The following is a 15,492-nucleotide window of genomic DNA, read 5'->3' as shown; positions in this document are numbered from 1 at the left end:
CACTGTAGGGCACAGCCCGAGTTTATCTTCAAAATTGCACTTAATTTCAAGAATGAGTGATTTTGCTAGCACTGCAGACTCATGGATTTGGAGCAAGTCTGGAGCAATCTCATCCACCCACACCATGGCAGCCATTGCCCGAGTGGTGCAGGCATCCCACCCCCAATAGCCTCAGGTTTTGGAGGTGCACATGCACACCCACTGGGCTGCAGTGAGATACACGTGGCAGCAGGAGGGAGCAAAGACTCTTCATGTCACTGTGTTCAGGTGTCAGTTGGGCTTTACACTTGAACCTTCACTCCCATCTCTTTTGTCCTAGAGCTTTTCTATGTGAATGAGAAATATTCCTGCATAAAGCGTGGCTCTCCTTTTTGGGGTTGCAACAGTCAGCACAAAACAATTGTCAGAACGTGGCATGACCATGTTCTGAACACAGTATCCCACCAGTATCCCACCAGGACTTTGCCACTGTTATATTCCACAGAGGAAGTTAAGGTCTTGGACAGATCCAGGGATTTGGTGGGTGGTTAAGGCAATGCATGCTGCAGACAGAGCAACAGTGCCTCTGACTCAGGTGGTTGTTGCACTAATCCTAGGCTTCACACTCTTCCATTCAAGTGCATTTAACACAGTTCTTTTATAAAATGCTTCATGTCATAAAGCTGCTTTAAAGCCTGATAAAGTAGTTTATTAAAAGGAACAGACACAAGTCTGTTGAGTTGGGCATACATATTTCTTGATGGTTTCAATAAAAGGCTCTCATTCACGAAAGAAAGGACAGAGTTATGATAGCAAGGCAAACCCACACTCAGTCATTTGTAGGATGTAACCCTTGTGAGACTGGCAATGCCACAGATGTGAACAGAATGGAAAGCAGACTGCTTGCTGCTGTCTGCAAAGTGATCAGAAAGGGAAAAAGCAGAAAGGCAGTCATTAAATTTCTATCAAACCCTGCTCTCAAACCCTCTGCCCACCTCAACAAGTACAGATGTACACTTTGTTACAGGTAATGCTGATGCAGGAGGAATACTTGCACTTCAACAAATCTTCCCTGGTTTTAGCACCCTCTCTTCTTATGTATAACTGCATTCTGAAGTACCTTTTTTTCATGTACAGGAGGTCTTTTCTTAAGAGGCCTTACCAATTTCTGTCCTTTCCAAATCGATTTCCTGGTACTAGAGATGATAGTTGAATGAAATACAGACGATGATAAGAATATACAAAGCATGAGGAAACAGCTGTTACGGTGATTAAAACTATTTCAAATGTCTTTTTTCTTTTTTCTTTTTTTCCCCCTCCTTTTTATTTACCAGTCAGGTTTCTAATAGAACTTTAGTTAAAAGGAAAGACATTCACAGAAGATATTTATGCATACAAACACACTGCCCTTCATTCATTCTAAATTGCATGCTGTTGCTGTTAGAAGGCAAGATTTCTGTTTAATTTCTCTAGGATGGATAATGACATCTGATTACCAGAATTTAGGTTCTGCTTTTCAAGAATGGCACCCTTTCAGGATTACCATGCTTGATGGAATGTGAAATCATTCACGGGAGAAACCATATTGAAAGCTATTGCTTGTCAAACTTAGCTTCACATTTCAATACATACCCTGGAAATTAGATACATCTGCCATTAAAGGACATTGTTTTAATTAAAATGAATTCTTATCAGTACAATAAACTTGTACATATACACCACTGCTTCGGCAGTCTTACTAAAATATTTGTGATGACCATCTTCTCACATGCATCATGCTGCCTAGAGCATGACCTAAAATGCTGCCATACCTTTGATGTGGTAACTGCTAGAAGAGATATAAAAGGTACAGGTAAAGTTTAAGACACAAAAAATACAAAGCAGAAATGCTCCAGTACAAGTTAAGATACATATTCCTATTTCATACATCTGAATTTTCTATCAGTAAATATGGAATAAGCAGTGTGTGAAAGACCTGATTCAAAACTGCCAGACTGGATTGCGGATTTTCCTTGAGGCTGGGTTGACATCAAAGTAAGTTTTCCACTGTTTTGGCTCTTTGGAGCTCCATGTCTCATTACCTGGTGGTCTGCAAGACTTGTGAATGAGAATCCAAAATATTGCTTACATTATTTCACTAACACTGGGAGCCCTGATCTCTAGCCCAGTCTTGCTCTCCGCACTGCCAGTGGCAGTTTTGCCATCATTTCTTGTGGTGTCAGGAATGACCCTTTAGAAACACAACTGGGACACTTTGGTTCCCAAACCAGTACAAGAAGCTACATTTTTCTGCACAGTTCAAATAGGTGAAACAGCTAAAAAACAGGTCATAAAAGACTGGTTATTTTAATATTCTTTGGGGAAAGTACAGAGTTTTTTATAAAAGCAGGATCCACTCTCCCCTCAAACAGATTTTCCCACATACCTGTTAAACAACATGTATTTTTGGCACAAGTAAGAGTGGGTGAAATAAACTATGGATGTTGTTTCAGTCTCCAATGATAGGCTTGCAGCAGAAGAAATTCTCAGAATAGATACAGTGCCAGCAAAATACACAGGCTACATCTTTGAGTCTGCTCCTGCTTCACTGCCAGGATGCTGAATGATCAGTGCCTAATAATTAAACATACACCATTCTCAGAAATGAAATACAAAACAGACAGGCAGGAGTTTACCCAAAGTCACCAAATCCCTATACAGCCACAGCTGCTTGTTGATAACATGTCTAAGGACCAGTTTAAGGAGAAACAAGATTTTTCTTGCTTCTAATATTTAAAGGTTTCTAGAGTTATGAAAGTGGCTGCATTTTAACACAGCACTAATGTATTCCACAGAAAAAGGTCCATGGTGTCCAGTCAATTGAGAGGCGCAGATGCCCCTGACTTGATTTCAGAAATTTAAACGGTTTTTCAAACTTAAGACACTAATTTATAACTATTGCTTCTGCAATGGTCAAAGGTTATTTTCCAGAAGTTCTCATCTAATCTCCCAGGGTTATGGGAGATTAGCTGGTAATTTTTTAGAAAATCAGTGAATAGATATCACAGGCCTCACTACCATAACCAGAGACAACTGTCTCTTGCTTTGCCAAGAACTTGGTTAGACACGGAGAAAAAGCCATCCTTCTCTTCTAATGTCATGCTGAGGCATTTGGCAATTTGCACTGTGGCTGTTAAATCTGTCTCTCCCACATAAAGTATCAGAGGACTCTAGTCTCTCAGGATACATAAGTCTGATCTTCCTCACAGACATTAAATTCAGATTAGGAGCTTTTTTCCTGCAAATCAAATGCCAGTCTATACAAATGATGCTCTTCTCCTGATAACTTGAAGTTGCACGCAAGAATGTTTTTCAGAGTGGACTAAAATACCATTAAAATAAAATGAAACAAAATCATAGAGAAAAGATAATGCCTTTTCAATCTACAGAGACATCTGTGATTGCTACGTAGTTTGCTGAGTGGTGGTACAGGGTAGATCCATCCCCTGCTGATATTCCCTAAGGAGAGAAGACTTATTTTACACCCATGATTAAACCCAGGACTCATCTGCTTGATTACAGACAAGAGAGAGAGAGGTTAATGTTGGAGTCAAGGCAAAAGGGTGCAGAGCACAAGAGTGACAGAGGTAATTTTTATGCCTACCTGAACCTCTCTGCCATTTAAGTTACCTGAGAAACAGTAATTGCATTTAAAACTGGCAACTTTTTTTGTATGCTAATTCCAAATCCATAAATAGAAGAAATTAATGGGCTGGATTTGCTCTGGTATCTATGTTTAATGATAATGTTCCTCCAGAACAGGACTTAAGGCTACCATCCTTAAAACTCAAACTATCTGGCCTGCCTTTCTGACAAATTGTGCTTATCAATGTCTTATCTGGTAAGACTCCAATATTTTCTTTCCACTACATGATTTTTTTTTTCATTTTAAAAGTTTCAGTTAGAATAATGAAAGTTGCAACCAAAGAAATATGGAAATCAAAAATGCCAGCATCGCTCAGTGTAGTAGATTGCAAGTTTGGGTGAAAAATAAATCTTTCTTGTGCAGAAAAACGAATTAAATCTGTGCATACTAAACCCAGAAATATTAAAGACAAAGCAAATCTAGGGCTGTCATAAGAATAAGTAGTTTTAAAGGGAAATTCCTGGTATTGTCTCTGTTCTTTTAGCACATGGCAAAGCCCTGCAGTATGTTCATTCCTTCATTCTGTTCCACTGAAAAACCTGTCCATTAAGGCCTTAAATTCCTATCAGTTCAGACCATAAGAGAATCACGCTTCTCTACAGAGGGCAAGCTAAAGCTTTGTTATTGCCACTAAAAGATATTAAGTCTTCAGGCTGCCCCTTTTTCTTTCCTTCTAGCTGCCAGCCTGCTGTACAGGTGACACCTACAAGTCCTGATCTGAGAGGAAAAATGGGACGCAATGCTGTACTAGGTATTGGCCTTGCTATTAATAAAAACTCCTTACAAAGACAGTAAAATAGTTTGGGTGAATCTTTGTATTGAAAAGTAACTCTCCCCTGTGTGTTGTGTGTTCCTCACATGCTCTGGAGGCAGAGTTTTCAAGCCTCCTTTGCCTCACCTTCCTGACTGTGCAAACACTGCCAGCGAAGGCTTTCCTTGCAAAGGGACTGAAACAAGGGATTTAAGGAATAAATTGCTACTCTCAAGTTGAAAATAAAGAAGGATGTGAAGTGCGTGGGTTCAAATGCATTGACTAAAGCTGTACTATTATTTCTATGACAGACTATTAAGAAGAAACAGAAGCAAACGAAGTCTGGCTCTAATTCCCTACTACAATGTACAGTATATGCCAATATGCCACAGGCAGAAGTGAGTTTAACCTGGCACATGCCTCGGGTGGTGACCTGGTGCCATAGACAAAGACACAGGAACAAACTAGGTCTACAGACTCACACAGCATCATCCTCCCTCAGAGATCAACAAAATAATACAAAAACCCTTTAAAGCCTCCTGTGCTTTATGATAATCCTTTTTAGTAATAGTAGTAGTAGTCATAATAACAGTATTTTTACATTGTTGATGAGAATTGCACACAATCAATCAAGTGCCTGGGTCAAGAAGATGGGTCCTGCCAGGGCTGACATGGGTTGATGAGATGTCGAGACACTGGCGAGTAAGATTTGCATTAGTCCTCACTCCCTATCCCACCCCCAGCCCAAACCCCCAGATCAATGTCACCAAAATAAACGGTGATTTATAAAAATCACCAAAATAATTGTCAATGTCACTGAAATAAACGGTCAAGGTGTGGGGCTGAGGGCAGCTGGTGGGGAAGTGGCCAGACAGGAGGGGACACAACGCTGGGAAGAAAGGGCTGCCACTTGCTCTCAGGACAGAACTACCCACATTCTAAACAGCTTTTAAAAATATAAAAAACCAGCCCTGTTTCTTGACACAGGTATCCAGAACATCTCTAAACACACACAGAAATAGACAGGTATTATTGAAAATTGTAACCAATGCTGAAGCTGCAAGACTGCTCTTTGTTGTAGTTGTTGGGATACAGAAGGGGAAATTTGCTGTAAATAAATATTAAAAAGTATTTTTTCTTAAATGCTTGAGATATTCCTTTTTTTTTTTTTTCCAGTCTCAGTGGTATTTTCCTGTCACTTGCTCCTCCAGTTGTGCTGATCTTTTTATCCTATGTGTGCTCAAGTGTCCGACACAGAGTGTTCTCTCTCCACTGCAAGAGTCATCCCGGTCCCACCCTGGCCCAGCTCAGATCCCACCCCAGGCCCCGTCCCTGTAGGCTTAGATAAGCCATTCCTTCTTGCTCTCGTCTATGGTCTCCGTGAAGTTGGGGTCATTGTTCATGATGGCGGCGTCGGCGCTCTCGGCTGACTCTGCCCCTTTGGCCTCATTGGTGTGGTAGGTGCCCTTGTGGCGGAACATGTAGCGGATCAGGAACACCAAGGTGCACAGGATGGTGAAGATCACCACTGCAATCACGCCTACACACAGGAGGAAAGAAAAGACGCCCCTGGTGAGACCAGCTGCAGACTTTAACACAAAGAAAGGATCCCAAAACTCCTCTAAGCTGACTTGGAGCTACTCAGGCAGCTGGGAGTAGCACCACAGTTGCTTGGTTTCTACTACTCTAATATTTATATATTGTTTTCACTATATACTAAATGCAGCTTCATGAAGTCTGCTGGTGACTCTCATCCCATGGGTAAAAACTTCAACATTAATACGGACTTACAGACCCAAGCTTTGCTGACCATGAGGTCATAAGCTTTGCATGACCGTGACCAGCACTCCCAGAACCAGTGGGGTCTATTGGTGAGGTGTGGGCAGCTCTTTGAAGGTGGAATCTCTGATGTTCACTTGCTACTCAATGGCAGTAAAGACTTACCATAGCTCCTCAACATGTCCTTGAAAACTGGCTTGGCTCGCTGCTGGCTCACACCACCCACTAAGCACTCCACATAATTGCAGATGTTCCTGATTTATCATCAGTTCTAGCCTTAGACTGCTCTCCCTGCAATGATCTATTTTGGGTTCAACCCTGCTATAGAGAAGTCTCATGAATGTTATCCTCGTAGGCATAGGTATCTATGTGATAGAACCGTACTGTAACTGTTTGGGGCCCTTCTCAACAGGCAAAGGAATCTTCTAGGATGAAGATGTTATAAAATTTTCAGGTTAAGAAAAATCTTGTAATGAGCCAGAGTTATGTTATGCCACCTTATGTTAACTGATGCGTTGGGCAGGTGAACTGAGGCTGTTCAGGTGTGGTCTGAATTTTTCTGAGGAATGCAATGCTATCCATCCAGTATCGTAAAGTTTCAAAGTATAAGAAAAAGTTATAAGTAATAATAAAAATATTAATTAGGAAGGAAAAATTATACAGGAAATCAAAACTAAAGCAACAAACCTAGACCTGGGTATGGAAACACACACCCTTGCTAACAACTGCAATTCAGCCATCAGAGTCATATTGCAAAGTATTTTGGAAAAGTAGACAGTTTTCTTACCTCCAATAATAGCTGAGTTTCTGTTAACTCCATCTCCTATAGCTTGACCATTGTATGGAAAATCAGCACTTGCTGTAAATAGAGAAGAAAAGATTCATGTTGTAATAGCAGTGAAACTTCTGTAAAAGTTTCAACATTTAAGATGCAACTTAAAGAATGTGATCACTAGATATTCACCTATAGATGAATAAAAACAAAAAGATCTGTTAATATTTTATAATCCTTCAGAACTACTTCCTCCTCATAACAAAAATAAAATTAAAATAAAGGAGATGGCCTTGGTAAGCATTGCTGTTGGTACAGAAGGACATTTTGTCCTTTACTAACATAAAGTCAGTAAGTTTTGGGTGGTAAAACAGCACAAAACTAAACAAGCCCCTCTCTTTTAAAAGTGTGTGATCATACTTATTATTACAGAGATTTTTGCCTTTGTTACTGCTACCTATTAAAGGCTTTGAAGCTTCCAGGATTTTGTGACCACTACTGAGTACAAATTCAAGGTCCTTGAAACAAAAACTTGAATCCCTTTAGCTGCTGCACATTCCAAGGTAAGAGAGGATCTGCAACTTCTGTTGGTCAGAGCCATAGAGCAGCTACCCCACAGAGCACATGACAGCATTTTTGGCACTCTGGGAGAAAGCCCAGCATGCCAGCTGAGCCACTGCTGGAGCTGCTTTGGAGGTGAGGAGCAGGACTGTGAGCTGGAGGAGCTGAGGCATGGCAGGCATGGGAGGCTGTGGATGAGAAGAGCCTCCAGCACACAGGTAAGGAGGGGAAATACAGGCAGATGTGCCAGCATTCACTTGCTAGCAACCTGAAAAGGGGAAGTTCCTTGCAGGAATTCTCCTGCAAGAGGGAGAATTCTTCTCCTTCTCCAATTTCATTGATGAAATTGGATGAATTTCGATGGTAGCCTTGGTTTTAACCTCCAGAAAATATCACAGAGGCTTTTCAAAGGCAATCTCATCAATTAAACTTACCAGCATTTTCTTTATAGTCAGACATGGCAACTAGACACTGCAATGACTAAGCAAGCCTGGGGAGCCAGGTGAGCGGTTGCAATAATTTCCTTCTTTGCCACTGGACTAAGACATTGATTTTGAAATAGAGAAAATGTTGTTAAAAGTGTGTTAACTGGAGAAAGTTAAAATAATCAAGGATATAAACTGCTTCTTAGGGCAGCATTTAAAAGCCAGCTGTATTTTCCTGGCTTGATGGATTAGGTGCTACTGTACGAAAATAATCAGTTGCCTTTGCAGACCAATGATGTATTCAGTATACCAAAAACTGGCTGAGGGAATTCAACTGTCTTTCTGTTATCATGGACTAAAATCCATAATAAAGTTCCTTTTGTATTGTAAAGCAGCTGCACAAAAGAATGAATGGTTTCAGCTTGCCACATGGCCTGAAAAGAGGTTTGGGGCTAGAGTAGCCCTCTGTGTATCTACTCTGGGAGAGAGTTGAACCAGCTGTGTGTTCAGCAGCTAGTTTTTGGCTGGCCCCCCGGGGGACAAACAGGAGCGCGCTTCTCAGAGCTCAGCAGAAGGGTCCTGTCCAGCAGTTTCTGCCAGCAGCACTTTGTGCCTCTGACATTTGTTGGTGCTCTGGCTTCTGAAAATATTCTTCTGCATCCCTCTGAAATGAATCAAGCTATAAATTGTAAAAGATAAATGAATACCTGGTTCCCTATCAGTGGATTTTGCTCCGAAGAACTGTGCCGGACCATTAATGAAGACATTTTGGCACAGGATCCATAAACATACCCTTGCAGTGCTAAAAGGGAAGGGCTGGCAGTGGGAAATCCTACTTTTAAACTTGCCCTTCCTATATCTCAAGAAAAATCCTAAAGTCAAACAATACTGAGGGGAAAGAACAGTTTGCCAAATCACAAGGAATTCCTCTCTGCCATTCTAACCCAAAAGGAGCCCCCTTGCCATCTAAGCAGCACCACAGGCAGTTAACAAGTCCTACCACTTGCCACTTGGTTGAGAGCTGGTCTCCTGCACCCTCACACAAGAAATCTGAAAATCTGCAATGGTCACAGCTCCTCCTTCCCTTACAATTGAATATTATATTTTATCTTCTTTTAAAAGGTTATTTCAAGGACGATGGCACCAATGAAGTGTGAAGAAAGAGGAAAGCTGCTGTTCATGGCAGCATCATCCCTCCTGAGCTGCAACATCACAGTGGCTATCCTACAAGGGATTCCTGGCAGATGGAAGCCCACAGCCTATGATGCTCAACAGGCACTGAAGCCCACTGCAGGATAAGGAAGAACATGATGAATGATGTGGAGCTCCATCCTTAATCTTGTCTGAGAGCTGCTGCTAGGCCTGGACCTGATGCCTCCACACACCAGCTGCTCTCCAGTGCACCCAGTCATCTTACACACTCAGGATGAGCTGTCCATCGGAACAGGCACATGCGTTTCACCCTGAGACTCTCACCTCTGACAAAAAGGAAACAGGAACATGTGTGGGAGCAGGGGACACTGTACTTCAGCAAGAGCCCACCACCAAATTGGCTAAATTGTGCCCTGCTGCATCTGCTGGAGAATCAGGAGTGCTGAAGAGAAAAAAATGAGCTTAGCCTTTCATGAATCTTTTGTTTGAAGCACTTGCAGCAGTGTTGGCAGAGATTACTGCCATCATTCATGAATTCCTATTCTATTATTCCCATGTAACTGAGCAACCTGCCTGCGTATTATAGCGGGGAGGTGGGGGGGTTTGACTGAAAAATTGTACCTAAAATCTCAGCCAAATGTGGGGTTATAGAATATATTTTGTTGCAAAAGAATCTATGCAATTATTTTACCTAGTGTATTACTACAGATGGATAGAGGACAAACAAAACAACTAATTAGTTTCCTTTTTTAATGGGAAGTTCCCTTGAAATTCATCAGTAGCTTCTCAAAAGAACAGAAATAGCTATAGACCAGAGGTCTAAGAACCACAAAAGGGCAATTCCTGCCACAGCAATTAGGCAGAAAAGAACCTAAGAGGGTACAGTCCTTGACCCTCCATGATGAGCTTGACAGAGTACTGTCCCCAACAGGTACCAAGTGCAGGTATCTCACACAGGAGTTACATCATTCAAACACATGGGGATTCCTTTCTGACCTTACTACAGTCACATTCCTTGGCAATATTAAGCAGTTCTGCCAAAAAGACAACTAACAAGAGTTTTTCTTCCATTGCTGCTGAAATTCAGGAATTAAAATAGGAAAGAACACGTGAGAGCATGCCAACAAAGGGACAGCAGTAATGCTGATCCTCTGGTAAAAGCACAGAAGACTATATAAAGCACTGTTCATAGGCTGGAAAGAGTAATTCCTAAAATGAATCTTTCCTAGGTTTCTCCAAGTAGCCAGGGTCTCATGTGTGTGATTCAAAACATGAAGAACAGAGCAAAGAGCTTTTTAATCTATCCTGGAAAACAGAAAATCTATCCTGAAAAGCTAAATATTCACACGAGAAATGTCCTGCCAGCTGCCTGAAATCCTCTGTTCACGCAGCTGTGGCACAGAGCCATCAGTTTGCTGTCACGGCACACCAAAGACCTTTTCCTAAAACCTGCAGCTAGGGCAGGGACAGATTGCTCTGCATCAGGAAATGCAAAGCTCCTCTGTGGCTTAGGAGCATCACTTCGTCTGGTTCCCTTCCAGGATCCAAGCTGGCTGATGCTGTTCTTTGCACCCTGCCTTTCCACAGCAGGTCATCAGGTTTGCTCCAAACACCACCATCCAGAAGCCAACTTATGTAAAGGGACACAGTACACTTTGCCTTCTCTTTCCTTCATGGGCTGCTGCTTACAAGGCCGTAGTTTCAATAACCACAGAGTAAATCTACAGAGTCTGTACTTATGTGTTGCACTTTTCAACTTTCTGTTATTAGGCTCAGGGTAAGTGGGGTTAAAAAAACTTTGCAGCACTTAAAAGGGTGATTAAAGACTGACTGCAGGCAAATTCCATATTCTGGCCATCATTTTAATGACATTTGAAGCTTTAGATGACCACAAAAATGCAATAGACCTACCATCCTTCAGCATGCCCAGCATGGTCATTGCCACAGTCAGATGCAAAACAGCAGCCCTCAGTGAATGGGGAGGGAAGATGGGACTGGATAAACAGAGCACAATTAGGATTAGATGTTAAAGATGACAGATGTGCTTGGTTTAGCTGAGTGAATTAATGCTGCTTCATTATAACAGGCATGATTTTGCATCTGCCATTTTAGGAGTGAAAATGTTTTACCATGGATCCCACATAAAAGCCATTTGCAAATTCACAAAATCGAGATAAAAAGATGACCTTGGCAAAGTAGTCCAGAAGGTGAGTGTGGGCTGAGAAATGAGCAAAACGCTGTACAGTAAAGCCAAAGGGAAAGTCAAAACCAGAGGGGGGTAGGGATTTTCAGATAAAGAGCAGTATCAAGAGATTTTTTACACAGTAAAAAGGCAAATTTTGTTTTGAGATACCGGAAGTGTTACATATAAGCCATTGAAAGCAATTTTTTAAACTGAACTTTTTTACTGAGTGAGCAAGTCTTGGTGAAAATATAACACATTACAAAGGAAGATACAGTTTTAGATTTGCCCCAAAAAAGGAAGTGTGAGAGTTAGCACGGGCCTAAAACAATTGATGAAATGTGAAATGCTGGAAAGTGAGTTTGCTCAGACTAGATCAATGTGTTGCAAGACTTCTTCAGCCTTTCATCTTTACAGATTGTCCACAATTTTGAGAGGTGTTCATCCATTATTAAACCAGATGGGTTTTCACACAAGTATGAACTGGAGAAGCAACCAGAATAATGGGATCTGGTGATCCCAAGGTATGTAAACCCCATACCAATCAAGGCATTGATTAGAACAGTAAGATAACAAAATAAAAGATATGAACTATAACTCCTTATTCCTAATTCTATTTTGCAGCCAAGCATCCAAGAATTGACTTTGCAATGAGACCAAATGCTCACTTACATGTTAGGATTATGAGAAAGTGTTGGACACTAGATCCATTCACTAATCTGGTTCTCCTTAGGACCACTGCATGGAGAAAAACAAAAGCAAGCTCTCTGGTAGCATTCTGTAAATTATGTCAACTCTGCTGATTAGACGAGACTGTACTGCTGTGGTTTGAAATTACAGAGCTCTCCTTATTACAGACTCTAAGCACAGAACCTAATTGCTTGACTCCTGATAGTAGAAATTAATGTGCAGACGCAGCCACATTCCCCTTCCTGAAGGGACTGGATCACAAGTGAAACTCTAAACACATGCACAGAGATGATAGAGCAGGAGTAAACAAGGCCATTACACAGTCCTACATCAGAGGTGAACAACACAACCCTTAGAGTGCCCTTGTGTGCTCGTCCCACTAGCCGCGCCCATGCCACCCATTCTCTCCTCCTGAGTTTGGATCTGTGAAGAGCACCCACGACAAGTAAACCTGAACAGTTCAGGAAACGAAAAAAATCTGAAGCAGTATTAAAAGAACTGTCGCTTTTCATGCACATTTTCATGTGTTCTACTTAATATTGAAAGTTCGTATCTTTTTATTTTTTAAATTAATACATCTTTTTTTTTCCTACTTCTCTAAGCTGAAAACTCAGAAAGGAGGAAAACTACCCCTACTCCTGCTTTTTTAGGCATTTGAGAGAATGAGGGAGGACTGTTTAACATTAAACCCTATTAACAGACTTTACTTGAAGTCCTAGTAACATCAGGTTAAGTATGGAACCAAGAATTTCGCTGAAGACATTTTTAATATTAAGCACCTCCAAGTTTTAAAAAAACCAACCTCACACTTACCCCCGCTATATATTTAAAAGATATTATTAACCATGTTGTTTGTAAAAGGTCAGGTATGTTCTAGCATACTATGTGGGGTCAATCGTCACTCCTTGAATTTTTAGTGATGCCTCAAGTGTAATATTAGAGGGTTATATGTATGTCCCTATTATGAAACATTTTCCTGACTTTATGGAAATAGAAATCTTCACAGTCACAGACTTAATAATTTTTTTTTTTTAGCACCAGTTACAGGATATTGGAAAAAATATACCCACTTAGCAATTCTGTAACTACCAGAACAGACGTGCAGCTTAAGAGAGAAAATTTGGGCTTTTAATTTTAAAAATGCCATCTTCTTCTCTCTGCTGCCAACAATGCTAATTATTTGGAACGTGAAAATCTCCATGTTGGAACAAAATTCACTAATTTCTTCAGCCTTTTACAACCATCTTGATTTGGAGGGATAGAGAGGGAAAAACCCTAATGTAAATGATAAAAAAATCCTCCAGTGCATTGGTACCTTTTGGATCAATTACTTAAGCTAAGATTTGTCACGTATGTTCTGTTAGATCAAAAATATTTTGAAAGGTTACATTTTATTTTCCCTATGAACTTTTCATTGAATCTCAAGAAGTTTTTATGTCAGTTTCTGGTGAGCTCTGCTGAGAGATACGCATGCACAGAGATAACGGAGAACACAGAACCTGTGGGTTTACAGTTTTAGTGTGAAGGCTCTCCAATTCTGTCTTTTTATTCCAATACGAAATGAGTATAAATTAAAAACTCCCTTAAATGATGGCTTAATAGAAACATTATCCTCTGAACACCCTTCCGCATGCAAATGCCTGGGACAGTGGGAAAGGAAGTGGGGATTACAGAAGAAAAGTGTTGCTGGATGCTACTGTGAAAAAAAAGCCTGAATTTTAGAATGAACAATGGAAATGCTAACAATGAACAATGGCAGTGATGGGAGAAAATGAAGTGAAAGCTCCAATGAACTGGGACAATACAGACTCTTAACACCAGGGAGCAGAGAACCCAATCAGTGAAGATGGCTGTTTGTGAATTGCTGTGTTACCAGCCCTTTAATTTCCTTCTGCAGGTGAGCTTTGCTGTCCATATTCTTAAGGAGAGGAGAAAATGGAGTTTTATCAATGGCTTACACTAAGAGAGTTGTACAACATTCTTTTTTTTTTTTTCTTTCTTTTTTTTTTTTTTTTTTCTTGTCTTGAAAGGCAATCTTCCTAGCAAAGGGACTGAAAAACTTGTGCCTTATTAGGAGACCCATCCTTACAGCTCAAACTCCCCCAGTCAGTCCTGGATGAAATACCAAAATAGGGGAAACATTCCTGCACTGTCTTTTGGGGATATGTTAGGTGATTCTCCCTTGCTTCCCTCTTTGTATGATTGTTTCACACCATCTTTTGCACACAAGCAAGTAATTGTACAAAGTAGTGGTAAGGCAAGACACTTCATAATACTAATATCTGGTACTTGTAAACTACAGAATTTTATTCATTTAAAAAGGGGTACAGACATTTAGCATCACTTTTTAATTTTGTTTATCTGCAGTTGAACTTCAGCAAAATGGATCTCAGAATTAGTATTTTGAACATTTGCTCTGCCAGATTTCCAATTGATTTGCAGTACATTAGAGCACCCTCATCCATCAAAGACCTAAACTCATCTATCTTTTAATTCCTGGTAGTAACATCTGTTTGACACTGAGTCTCACTGTGACTCCAGACAAGAGTCATGCTGGCCTAAGCTATCACTTCCATGAAATTTTTATGAGCAGTGCTTACATTTCACCTGTTAAGGAAGATACACAAATACTTCCTTTTATAATTAATGTAGAAGATGAAGGTCTTTGGTGCTCCCAAAGGAACAGTGGAGTTAATGCTGGTCAAATCCTGGCTGTATATAGCTAATCACTGCCAATGGACCCACAGGGAATATGTGAAAGAAACACCCCTCCCTCCCTCCCTCCCTCCCTCCCTCCCTCCCTCCCTCCCTCCCTCCCTCCCTCCCTCCCTCCCTCCCTCCCTCCCTCCCTCCCTCCCTCCCTCCCTCCCTTCCTCTCCCCAGAAAAAGAAGAAAACCCATCCCAATGACCAAGAATACCTAACAAACCTGTAAACCTATGACAGCTATAAAAAGGGAGAGAAAAGGAGAAAGGCTTGTCCGGGGGATAGGAAATGGATCCGATTGGAGAGTTTAAAACTAAAAAACCCCATAATAGCTGTAATGACCTGACTGTAATATAGAATAACCTCTTACACAGGAAATAAGCATGTTTCTGCCTGAGGAAAGGTAAAAGAAAGCAGTCACATGAAGAGCTCAGGCATCTAAATGCTTCCTTCTCTACTCCATTTCCCCCCTAATTTATGCCATCTTTATGTTCCTAGTTAAGATTAGTACTTGTGTAAAAAATAAAGTCTTTTTCAGAGGATGAAAAAGACTCTCTTTTCATTATTAGCACCTTCTCTTGACATTAGGTAGCAGCATTAATATTCAAATTACTGCTTATGGAACAGCTACAATACTGGTCTGTCAACGAATTTACAAGCTTGGCAGTCTGCCAACTGTCTGATACACAAGACAGAGTGTCAGAAATCCCACACTGAAATTATATAGTCTTAAAGTTAAGAGAAAGCTATGCATAATTGTGTGAAGGAGGTACATGAGACTGAGGCGGGCATTTTTATTCCAAATCAATAG

The 15,492-nt window shown here is 40.8% G+C and overlaps 1 protein-coding gene across 1 annotated transcript in view; it reads right to left on the bottom strand.

Annotated features, from left to right (window-relative positions):
- Positions 1-673: 673 nt before the first annotated feature.
- Positions 674-15,492, bottom strand: part of CNTNAP2 (contactin associated protein 2) — a 765,857-nt gene continuing 751,038 nt past the window's right edge. Inside the window, exons 24-25 of the mRNA XM_066189178.1 lie at positions 6,982-7,053; positions 674-5,955 (exon numbers count right to left, since the gene is read on the bottom strand). Of these exons, the coding sequence (XP_066045275.1) occupies positions 5,756-5,955; positions 6,982-7,053 (272 nt within the window). The 3' untranslated portion in view covers positions 674-5,755. The remainder of the gene's footprint in view (positions 5,956-6,981; positions 7,054-15,492) is intronic.

Source organism: Chamaea fasciata, unplaced genomic scaffold (genome assembly GCF_029207755.1).
Source record: "Chamaea fasciata isolate MVZ Bird 193981 ecotype frontalis unplaced genomic scaffold, bChaFas1.0.hap1 SCAF_1, whole genome shotgun sequence".
Lineage (NCBI taxonomy): Eukaryota > Metazoa > Chordata > Aves > Passeriformes > Sylviidae > Chamaea > Chamaea fasciata.
This window is presented reverse-complemented; position numbering and strand designations above follow the sequence as displayed.